The 12,403-nt window shown below is 43.6% G+C and overlaps 1 protein-coding gene across 1 annotated transcript; it reads left to right on the plus strand.

The window, feature by feature from the left end:
* Window positions 1–230: 230 nt before the first annotated feature.
* On the plus strand, window positions 231–4,314 carry NXT2 (nuclear transport factor 2 like export factor 2). The gene is made up of 4 exons (XM_075260779.1): window positions 231–349; window positions 1,780–1,866; window positions 2,917–3,061; window positions 3,235–4,314. Exons 1-4 carry the CDS (start codon window positions 284–286, stop codon window positions 3,414–3,416), a joined length of 480 nt encoding a protein of 159 aa, XP_075116880.1. The 5' UTR covers window positions 231–283; the 3' UTR covers window positions 3,417–4,314.
* The last annotated feature ends 8,089 nt before the right edge of the window (window positions 4,315–12,403 follow it).

Consider the following 12,403-nt stretch of genomic DNA (forward strand, 5'->3'; position numbering starts at 1 on the left):
TTTGTCTCTCGCTGTCACTATTCCTATGAGGAGGGGCTGAGGTGACACTTACTCCCCGCACCTCTCCGGCTCTGCTACATCCCGCTCCTCACACCGCACTTCTCTTCCCGCCTAAACCTGCCTCACTATAACAGCTCGTTAGCGACACCTCGTGGCCGGTCTGAGATTCGCACCAGGAGGAACTAAAATGGCTAAGACTTAGTTTCCGGGGGAATTGTTTTACCGTGCACCGGAACTATACTGACTGTGAGATTGTGGCTTCACGGGGAAAGACTCGTGACCAATGCTAAAATCTGCCACTAATTGGCCGATATCGGACATCGAGGAACCTAAAGCTATGGCTTCTAATGTGAGTATGGAGCTGAGAGCTGCTGGGGCCTGTAGTGCGCCCTCTGGTCACGTGTCCTATATGCTATACACTGGGGTCGTCATCACACTAGTCGCTTATATACAGTACAGTGCAGACATCTCTTCTAGTGCTCGCTGTTATCAGCCACCTGGTGTGACACCCCTTATCCCATATGGGAGGGGGGGGGGTTAGTCTGTACCCATGGCGACTCATAACTCTTCAAACACGCTGAATACTGCACTAGGTGGGATATTGTAGCCCCTTCCCACTGCAACCATTTTTGTTTTTGCATTTTAACTTTTTAAGCACTGCACGGGGGCGCACATCCTGCAATCATGGCACACGTCCTGCAATCATGCCGCACGAGGGCGCACGTCCTGCAATCATGCCGCACGTCCTGCAATCATGCCGCACGTCCTGCAATCATGCCGCACGTCCTGCAATCATGCCGCACGTCCTGCAATCATGCCGCACAAGGGCGCACGTCCTGCAATCATGCAGCACGTCTTGCAATCATGCTACATGAGGGCGCATGTCCTGCAATAATGCCATATGTCCTGCAATCATGCCGCACGAGGGCGCACGTCCTGCAATCATGCCGCACGAGGGCGCACGTCCTGCAATCATGCCGCACGAGGGCGCACGTCCTGCAATCATGCCGCACGAGGGCGCACGTCCTGCAATCATGCCGCACGAGGGCGCACGTCCTGCAATCATGCCGCACGAGGGCGCACGTCCTGCAATCATGCCGCACGAGGGCGCACGTACTGCAATCATGGCGCACGTCCTGCAATCATGCCGCACGAGGTCACACGTCCTGCAATCATGCCGCACGAGGGCGCACGTCCTGCAATCATGCCGCACGTCCTGCAATCATGCCGCACAAGGTCGCACGTCCTGCAATCATGCCGCACGGGGGCCTACGTCCTGCAATCATGCAGCACGTCTTGCAATCATGCTACATGAGGGCGCATGTCCTGCAATAATGCCATATGTCCTGCAATCATGCCGCACAAGGGCGCACGTCCTGCAATCATGCCATACGAGGGCGCACACCCTGAATCATGGCGCACGAGGGTGTACACAGGCTTTGTGTGAGGGTACTGCCTCCCAGAAGATTCAGGAGAGTCTCAGAAAAAGTAATATATGATTCTTTGCCACTGAACAAAAATAATAGAATATCGATGCAAAATTATAACCAGGATTGTCAAATATATTCCAAAGCCAATTCTACTAGTGTAAGTAGAAGAAATAAATAAATATGTGTATATATATATATATATATATATATATATCACCCCAAACATAACAATAGTGTCCACATGGGCCATCTGGGGCCTGCATGTGCCCTGTAATCATTGGCGATTGTCTGGATGGCTTGCATTATATGTTTCCATGCTCTGATCTGTTCATCTCTCTCTCTGCATTAGGATTTCCGGACTGACGCGGACCTGGCATGTCGGGCTGCTGAAGAGTTCGTGAACCTGTATTATGAAACCATTGACAAGAGGAGAAGGGTGCGCCGGCTTCTTATTGGTTTTATTTTAGATGGAAGTGGAAGCAATCGTAACGAAATGACGTCCGATGGCCCCAAGTCAGAGTTTCAGATTCTGTTGCCGATGGGATCACTCGTCGTTTTGCACAAGTGATCTTACATCATAGCAATGGTTTTAGGAGTTGCACCTATTGCACACATCTTACTAGATTCTCCTGTAATGGAGGGTCATCCTTATACCGCAGGCAGATTTTTGGGGTGTTTTTTTTTAATTTTTGCCTATGTTTCCTGCATTCAGGTCCCAGCACTAAACACATTGTGCACATTGAGCCTTGTGATTGTTCCTGCTCTGTGACACCTCTAGAGAGGTCATCTGACCCCCTGCCGGCCTGATCTCTTTAAAGGGGTTGCCTTAGGGTGTTCTGTTTTACCTACTTTCTCCAGGTTTTTTCCTGCTGCACCTTGGGGTTCCTGGGCTGGTTTTGACCTCAGGTTTCATCACCAGATATGTTCACGTCTCCTTCTGTATTTTTGAGACAAAGTAGCACAACACTGCTGTTTTTTGTGGGGGTTGGATCTGCACGAGATCCATACTGAGGTTGTGTGACTATAAACGTCTCTCCTCTTGTTTGGGCACCTTTCTTATTCCTTCTATAGGGTTGTGAGAATCGGCCATCCCAGCAGTCCCATAGAAAGAAATCGTAACGGGGACTATGGATGTCTACATTCACTTGGAGCATTTGGGGGAACCTTGAGGGGCCCCGTAGTCGTGATCATGAATTACTGAGACCACCCCTTTAACAGAAAGTCTGACCCAAGTGTAAAACAAGGCAGAATGTAAAGAGAAAAACTCTGAGCTCAGGGCTGAAGTGACCGGGCGAAGGTTTCATGGAAAATCTAACATATAATATTGTTGTGTAATTTGTATTTCCTTTTATGATGTAATTGTTATGTCCGATCAGTCGTGGCCGCTTCGTACAGCGCAATCCCTCATGTCTATCATCCTTTGTGATCAGGAATCTTATGGGATCCCGTCAGAGAAGTTTTACAGATTTTCCTTTTCTTTGTATAGCAACTCACAAAGCTCTATATGGATACGGCAACTCTGGTTTGGAATGGCAATCCGATTTCTGGACAGAACGCTCTTATCGAATTCTTTGAAATGTTACCATCAAGTGAATTTATAGTGAATATGTTCGACTGTCAGCCGGTGCACGGTAAGTGTTACTTTACCAAGAACGCAGTATAGCTGCGGCAGGAGAATTGACTTAGTGAATACAAAGTAGCATTGTGTGTAGCTTGGCCAGTAGGGGGCGCCGTTCTATCACGCCCTTCTATGCCCACGTCTTGTACAGTCTTTGGTAAATACATTGTTTTCATTCCTTTACAGAAGTAGCTACGCAAGGACAGAAGACGGTGCTGGTGGTGGTTCACGGATCTGTGAAATTTGAAGGGAATAAACATCACTATTTTAACCAGATTTTCCTCCTGGCCTTGCACACCACGCCCTCAAACAGCGTCTGGAAGATTGCAAGTGACTGCTTTCGCTTTCAGGATTGGGCCAACGCCTAGATTCATGTGCTAAGACTTAGAGGAGAACTGGACTCGAGAAGAGACTGAAATAGGAACGGAGATTCTTTCCTTCAGTATAAGACGATATCAGGGCAGCTGTGACTTTTATACTTCCTCATTATTTGACTTTATTGTGTGATCTCATTGATTTTTTTCTTATTAGCGTTTGTCCATGATGTGAAAAGTTCATGTTTGTTTTATATAAAAATACATCACAGACTTCTAGAACTGAATTTTGCAACCCAGTCCGATATTTCCTGACCCGTATGGTAATGCTAGAAATTAAGAAATTTAACAAGACCAGACATTTTTACAAAAACGCGTGGCGTTACTTTCTCTATATGGTCACTGTGTATGAAATCGTTGTGAATATATATACACACACATATCAGACAAATGAAGCATGTGAAGATCAAGGCTATAGGTCAGGGGGTCACAATCTGTGGCCTGGCGTCATGTGCGGCCCCCAAATATATGATGATCTAGATGTTCACCTTTGCACACAGATGTCTGTTGGAGGACGACCAGACCACTAAAACCACCGGACAAAAAAAGTCAGACTTAGTACGTTTTTTATCTGGTGGTTTTTGGCGGACCTTGTGATGGAGTCTCCAGAGACTGAATGTACCATGTCAGAGAATGGGAGCCGCTCGCTAGTAGCGGAAAAAATAAGCGAGATGACCCTTCTCGCTGTGGATTTCGGCACAAGGCTCCCTCCCGATTAGTCCAATTAATTTGGGTCTAATTCAGAGCAGAATGCTGCAACAGGATCCCCCTGCACAAATAAGCTGTCCGAAGGCGCATGCGGTTTGTATACTATATAGTGCACGGAGCCATAAGCCGTATAGTGCACAGACAGCGGTTCTCTAGCTCAGCTCCCATTGACCTCAGGGCTGCAATACAGGTACTGCGATGTAGGGTATAGTATACAGACGGACCTGCTGGTCTGGGGGGGGGGGGGGTAACCAGCAGATATTTATGGCCTACTCCAAGACTAGGCCAAAAAATTGGGGCAACCCCTTTAATTTGTTTACCGTCACCTACAAAGCAATACTACAACATTGCACACACAGTTTCAGTGTCAGCTAGATGTATTCTGTCACCCCTGGGGTCAATGACTGTAGAAACATATAGACTTTCTTCAGTGATGGCGTCTCTATTCCCTATTTGTGTCCTCCACTCCCTTCCGGTCCTCCGTGATGTCATGTGACCAGCCATACGACTCTGTACGTGACCCCATCTCATGTTTCTCTGTATACTCAGGGCTAGTCCCTACTTTAGATCCTAGTCCCTCTTTTCTCCCTAAATATCCAGCGTTCTGATATTGGAAATAGATTTGCATTAAACAAACACGACTACACTTGTTCCAGAAATGATCTCTGGCCGTATACTAGACCCAACCTATATAAGATCTCACAATCTGCTGCATTTTAGGCCTTAACATGTCCACATTCAGATGTTGGCTTTTTTGCTAATATTTTAATAAAAACCTATTGAAAAAAAACCTGCAAATGTATTTATACTAGATAACTGGCACAAATATACGGGTCAATATTCCCAGCAAGTGACGGCTTCAGTGAAAGGTTTTGTATTCCAGCTCAATCTATAGGAATGTATATAGCAGCTATGGAAGTCAATGAGAGCTGTACAATCTCTGCAGTGAGCGCCCCCTAATGGCGGCTGCCTATAAACGCTATCCTTAGCAGAAATACATTTAGCATCGGGCCCTCCATCCAACACGGGCCCCACAGCAGCTGCATGTCTGTCTACATAGAATATACGCTACTGATTATGGTGGTGGTTATCAATATTTAGTAACAGAGACCCTCAGCAGGTCATTTGTTTTGGCTTTTTTGTATCTACAGCAATAATAAAGGCCACGCAGTCTCCAAATTTCAGTCTCTTTCTCTGATGGAGGATAATGGAGATTGCTCAAAGAATGTAGAATGGCTGAATTAGTTACATTGTATGTCAGGGAATGAATGTTCGGCCTGATAATCGTCTGCATTGATCTGTAACTGTTACATAGTAACGTAGCAGCTGCACATGGTATATACTGACAGGAGGATGCAGCTCAGCGTATGACATTGATCCTTCATGAGCTTTCATAGATGCAGCTGTTTAGAAATCCACGTATACTCTTACAGCATGTAAATCGCCATAGGATCAAGCAAGTCTCCGCGCCCACTCCCTTCCTGAGCGTGTATAAGTCGCCTTTCACGGACATGGACAGCGGCATTTACTGTATATTTCTGACTGTATATTAGAAGAGTGCACGTATATCAAGCCAAGTCAGTAATGCAGGTTATTAGTATAAATGATAGATTGCTAGCCTTGCAGACCGGAGGATTTCCCTGCCAGTAATGGAGCCGGCTACATCTTCTGAGGTTACAGTGATTCCCATATCTTTATTCTTAGTATCAGACAAGAAGCCTAACCTGGGGCTAATGAGGATATCCTCTTGTATGATCAGTGGGAAAATTAGGAGGCCTGGAGTTATTTCCTTCACGACAATCAAATTTCACCCTGCAAACTAGTAAAGACATCCACATATCCGTCAAAACTACACAATAGTTCTCACATAAGGATAAAGCATTAGTGTCCGGGCCTTGCTGCTGCTCAGCTTTATGAATGGCCTGCAATCTACTTGGATTGTGACTGCAGCTTATCCTGAATGGTAAGAGTATGATCATGGCAATAACCCACCATGAGCGCTGCACGCTGTATACTGAGTCTGTACACTGCAGAGACTGCTGAGAACAGCTCATCGGTGGGCTTGTCACGTGTTGTACCCCCAATCTGATATTTATAACCTATCCTATGGTTATCAGTATCAAAAACCTACTGAAGGCCAGAAACCCCTTTATGTATAGCAGCCACCTGGAGGGAAAAAGGAACAACATGTCCTATAACTATGAACAATGGGTTAATATACATATAGTGAGAAAAGGGTAACAGTCTGAGGGTACGTTCACAGGTAAGAAATCCACCCCAAATCTGCCTGTTATTGCTTTCAATGGGAGGAGAAGGCTGGTAAAAATCAGATTAGACCCATTCATCTGTCACGGCTAGACCGTCGCCGAATACGACAGCGGAAAATGATTCTTCAGCATCTCTGCCTCTCATTGAAAGGAGCGGAATAATCCCCAAATCTGTAGCAAATTCCTAGGTGTGAATATACCCTTAGGCTAAGTTTATATCGGCGCCGGAGTCTCTGTTGGAGAATCTGTCGCAGGGTCTGCCTGAAATCAGCAGATGAAAGGTCCTGCACGACTTCTCCCACCATGGCAGCCAGGTAGACCCCAGTATACGGAATGCTAGCTAACGGCTTTTGTAAGTGGATTAGGTTTCATGGGGTCCACCTGGGGACGCGGGACGCAGGAGTGAACTCAGCGTAATACTAGTGAGACTATAACAGACATTATATATGTATAATACTATCAGTGACAAAAGAGAAATAATTCACCCAGAAGGAAACGTCAGATTGCTGCAAACCTGGGCCTGCACTTATGTCTCAGCAGATAGGTAAGTCATTATCGGTGGGGTCCGGTTAGGCAGCGCTTTCCCTGTTGCCCTACAAAAAGGCTCTCCGAGGCCACTTTTGGGCAGCATACCTCCTGGTGGGAGATCTCTGTTAGATATGCCTCTAGGAAGCATTCAAAGCCACTTTGCTTGGGAGCATTGGTTTGGTGAGGGCACACATGTTATATAGGCTCCAGACGGACCGGGGAGACCATCAGTAGAGAGGAGCAGGAGCAGATTCCACAGTTTCCTTTTAATTGAACATCCCTGCCCCTGTCCGGACAGTTTCCATGCACTTAGCAGCCGCAACTTCGGTGTCACAGCATCCATTACATGTCCTACCATTGATAGCAAGCCACCTTGGCCTTAGTTTGCAGTGGAGTTGTGAATGAGACTCCTGGAGTGTAAGGACTAGAATCAGGTTCTGTTTAGATCCGATGATGGATGAGTTCCAGTATGGCGGCTTCATGGTGAAGGCTTCAATCCAAGGATACCATATAGAACCCGTATACCTCCATGCCTCTGAGTATCTCATCTGCTAGGGGTGGTGCAGCAGGTACTAGAGCTTCCCTCAATAAGCTTCTCCTTTCTCTCTAATATTGTAATCTCGTACATATATCACCATTACATTCACACATAGAACGTTTCATTCAATTCCAACAACTCCTTCTTGGTGCACAATTTTCTTTTTTTATGTCGTGAAGTCTAAGTATCTATAAGGAGCTGAGTGTGCGGCATGTTCTGTGTTTACCCCGCACAGTTAGATGTTGTATGTTTGATGTTAGATATTGGATGTTTTTCTTCGTCAGCTTTCTTTCCTATTTGTTTCAGTCTCCATTGTAAACATGACATTAATTATAAAGAATACATTGTCCTCCCTGCCACAGAGACAGATGCCATTCACTTTGTATACAGCGTCCTTCGGCATGGCTTATATATAATAGGATTCGCTTTGCCGCGGCCGTGTTGACGTACATCATTATACCTCCATTATTCTTCGGATGATCCCAAATACAATTCATCTTTATAGCGATCATGGAATAACACTGAACACCTGCTGTGACTTCCATGCTTGTATTCTCTATAAATGGGCTTTAGGCGCAGCCAGGGGGTCTAGAAATTCCTACTGGGAACCCATTTTATCTGTAGGGGACCATAGTCTAACATGATTGATGGAACCTATACAAATATAAAACCTGAGGTTACAGGGCCAGAACATGAAAGGTATGAACATATAATAAGGATTGCAGGTAAAAATCTGCAGTGAATGAAATGGAAACAAATATTAGTGGAGACTTCAGGAGTGTGTCCACATTGTTAATGTCCGGTGCCGTCTACCATCATATAATGACAGTAACAGACATTAACTAAGGCAGAGACTGAAGATGCTGATTACAATATCTCCAATCTCTGCTAGCATTAATATACGTATATATCTGCATTGATGTGTATTATATAATGGGTGATTTTATATTATTTTAGCCACATTACCTCCCACCTTGTCTATCATGTGATAAGAGAAGAACAGGCTGCATCTGTGCCAATATATCATGTGTTATCAGAACTAAGAAGGAGGTTGCTCTTTGCTTGACTTGCTCACACATATCTCCGGGCTTCCCTCTTTCGGGAGGTTGCTATGGATATAGGTTTGCCCATTTCCCGTGTTGATAGCCTCTGTAGTCGTCTGATACAGTTAATCACAATGCATCGGACACAAGAATAGGTTTAGTCAAAATATCGCTGATGCCTAAAATATCCTCGAGGAAAACCACAAGAGGAAATGGCAAATTCATTGCCCTGCTGGGACGGCGGCGATGTCTCCTGAGAAGCAAACACTGGGGCTACTATATAAGGAATACTATATAAGGAATACTCAGATACAGTCCTATGAAAAAGTTTGGGCACCCCTATTAATCTTAATCATTTTTTGTTCTAAATATTTTGGTGTTTGCAACAGCCATTTCAGTTTGATATATCTAATAACTGATGGACACAGTAATATTTCAGGATTGAAATGAGGTTTATTGTACTAACAGAAAATGCGCAATATGCATTAAACCAAAATTTGACCGGTGCAAAAGTATGGGCACCCTTATCATTTTATTGATTTGAATTCCCCTAACTACTTTTTACTGACTTACTGAAGCACAAAATTGGTTTTGTAACCTCAGTGAGCTTTGAACTTCATAGCCAGATATATCCAATCATGAGAAAAGGTATTTAAGGTGGCCAATTGCAAGTTGATCTCCTATTTGAATCTCCTCTGAAGAGCGGCATCATGGGCTACTCAAAACAACTCTCAAATGATCTGAAAACAAAGATTGTTCAACATAGTTGTTCAGGGGAAGGATACAAAAAGTTGTCTCAGAGATTTAACCTGTCAGTTTCCACTGTGAGGAACATAGTAAGGAAATGGAAGACCACAGGGACAGTTCTTGTTAAGCCCAGAAGTGGCAGGCCAAGAAAAATATCAGAAAGGCAGAGAAGAAGAATGGTGAGAACAGTCAAGGACAATCCACAGACCACCTCCAAAGAGCTGCAGCATCATCTTGCTGCAGATGGTGTCACTGTGCATCGGTAACTATACAGCGCACTTTGCACAAATAGAAGCTGTATGGGAGAGTGATGAGAAAGAAGCCGTTTCTGCACGTACGCCACAAATAGAGTTGCCTGAGGTATGAAAAAGCACATTTGGACAAGCCAGCTTCATTTTGGAAACAAAAATTGAGTTGTTTGGTTATAAAAAAAGGCGTTATGCATGGCGTCCAAAAAGAAACAGCATTCCAAGAAAAACACATGCTACCCACTGTAAGATTTGGTGGAGGTTCCATCATGCTTTGGGGCTGTGTGGCCAATGCCGGCATCGGGAATCTTGTTAAAGTTGAGGGTCGCATGGATTCCACTCAGTATCAGCAGATTCTTGAGAATAATGTTCAAGAATCAGTGACGAAGTTGAAGTTACGCCGGGGATGGATATTTCAGCAAGACAATGATCCAAAACACCGCTCCAAATCCTCAGGCATTCATGCAGAGGAACAATTACAATGTTCTGGAATGGCCATCCCAGTCCCCAGACCTGAATATCATTGAACATCTGTGGGATGATTTGAAGCGGGCTGTCCATGCTCGGCGACCATCTAACTTAACTGAACTTGAATTGTTTGTCCAAAATACCTTTATCCAGGATCCAGGAACTGATTAAAAGCTACAGGAAGCGACTAGAGGCTGTTATCTTTGCAAAAGGAGGATCTACTAAATATTAATGTCACTTTTCTGTTGAGGTGCCCATACTTTTGCACCGGTCAAATTTTGGTTTAATGCATATTGCACATTTTCTGTTAGTACAATAAACCTCATTTCAATCCTGAAATATTACTGTGTCCATCAGTTATTAGATATATCAAACTGAAATGGCTGTTGCAAATACCAAAATATTTAGAACTAAAAATGATTAAGATTAATAGGGGTGCCCAAACTTTTTCATAGGACTGTATATGAACACGTGAGGCTACAAGTATTCAGGTCAAAATGCCCAAGAATTGGTCCCACATTGTGCAATAGAGAAATGGGAATTAAGAGACTGAATTGAAGAGATAGGACGTCAGTGTCCGTGAGTCTTCAGCAATTCTTAGTCTTGTGTACGTAATAAATACATCTGATAAGAATAATTTAGTAAAAGTTACATTGTAATCCCAGGAGTGTGATGGTCAGTGGGTTTGTGTTGGCTTTGCTCGGCAAATTGAATGAATGGCTAGTGAGTATTCTGTAAGTATCACACTGGGCGTCTTCAGTTTTGTATTCACCTCTGAAGACACATAAAGACTTCCCCTCCTCCTACCAAGGCCCAGAACATCGGTCACAGCCTCATTAACTGGATTTCTGTTCATGGCTCGATGCACATCTATAGACTTTGGTTCGGACAATGACAGACTAAATCAAGGAAACCAAGCTGATTTTCGACAGTATGGAATATCCAGTATAGTAGGGAATATCCAGTATAGTAGGGAATGTCCAGTATAGTAGGGATTGTCCAGTATAGTAGGGAATGTCCAGTATAGTATAGTATAGTATAGAATGTCCAGTATGGAATGTCCAGTATAGTATAGTATAGAATGTCCAGTATAGTATGGAATGTCCAGTATAGTATAGTATAGAATGTCCAGTATAGTATAGAATGTCCAGTATAGTATAGTATAGAATGTCCAGTATAGTATAGAATGTCCAGTATGGAATGTCCAGTATAGAATGTCCAGTATGGAATGTCCAGTATAGTATAGTATAGAATGTCCAGTATGGAATGTCCAGTATAGTATAGTATAGAATGTCCAGTATGGAATGTCCAGTATAGAATGTCCAGTATGGAATGTCCAGTATAGTATAGTATAGAATGTCCAGTATAGAATGTCCAGTATGGAATGTCCAGTATAGTATAGTATAGAATGTCCAGTATAGAATGTCCAGTATGGAATGTCCAGTATAGTATAGTATAGAATGTCCAGTATAGAATGTCCAGTATGGAATGTCCAGTATAGTATAGTATAGAATGTCCAGTATGGAATGTCCAGTATGGAATGACCAGTATAGTATGGAATGTCCAGTATAGTATAGTATGGAATGTCCAGTATAGTAAAGTATAGAATGTCCAGTATGGAATGTCCAGTATAGTATAGTATAGAATGTCCAGTATAGTATAGTATAGAATGTCCAGTATGGAATGTCCAGTATAGTATAGTATAGTATAGTATAGAATGTCCAGTATAGTATAGAATGTCCAGTATGGAATGTCCAGTATAGAATGTCCAGTATGGAATGTCCAGTATAGTATAGTATAGAATGTCCAGTATGGAATGTCCAGTATAGTATAGTATAGAATGTCCAGTATGGAATGTCCAGTATGGAATGTCCAGTATGGAATGATCAGTATAGTATGGAATGTCCAGTATGGAATGTCCAGTATGGAATGTCCAGTATAGTAAAGTATAGAATGTCCAGTATGGAATGTCCAGTATAATATGGAATGTCTGGTATGGAATGTAATTATGAATTCATATGGGTGACATAAGACACCAACTCACTGTATACTAAAGAATCCCAAGAAAAAGCCATAATTGCACAACCAGTTGGCAAAAAACTCACAGAATATTCTCACAATCTGAGGAGTTATATTCTCTGCTAGGGTTTGTTCACACAGAGATAAAGATCACAGAAACTTTTTCCTCCCTGTTAGCGATCCGCGCGGCTACCTGTGACAGGATAATGATGCAGCATCGGGATTCCCTCACAAAATTCCGTTCCTGATTAGGCCCTAATGAATGTGTGTGGAGCCGTGGACGCCGCAGCTGATTCAGCCACGAAATCCACGGCGAGTGAGGGCATCGCGCTTCTTTTTTCCATTACTAGCTTAGCGGTTTTGCTGGTGGATTTTGAGGCGGATTCCGCGTCAAAATCCACCTGCAAAAAACTCT

Source organism: Leptodactylus fuscus, chromosome 11 (genome assembly GCF_031893055.1).
Source record: "Leptodactylus fuscus isolate aLepFus1 chromosome 11, aLepFus1.hap2, whole genome shotgun sequence".
NCBI lineage: Eukaryota > Metazoa > Chordata > Amphibia > Anura > Leptodactylidae > Leptodactylus > Leptodactylus fuscus.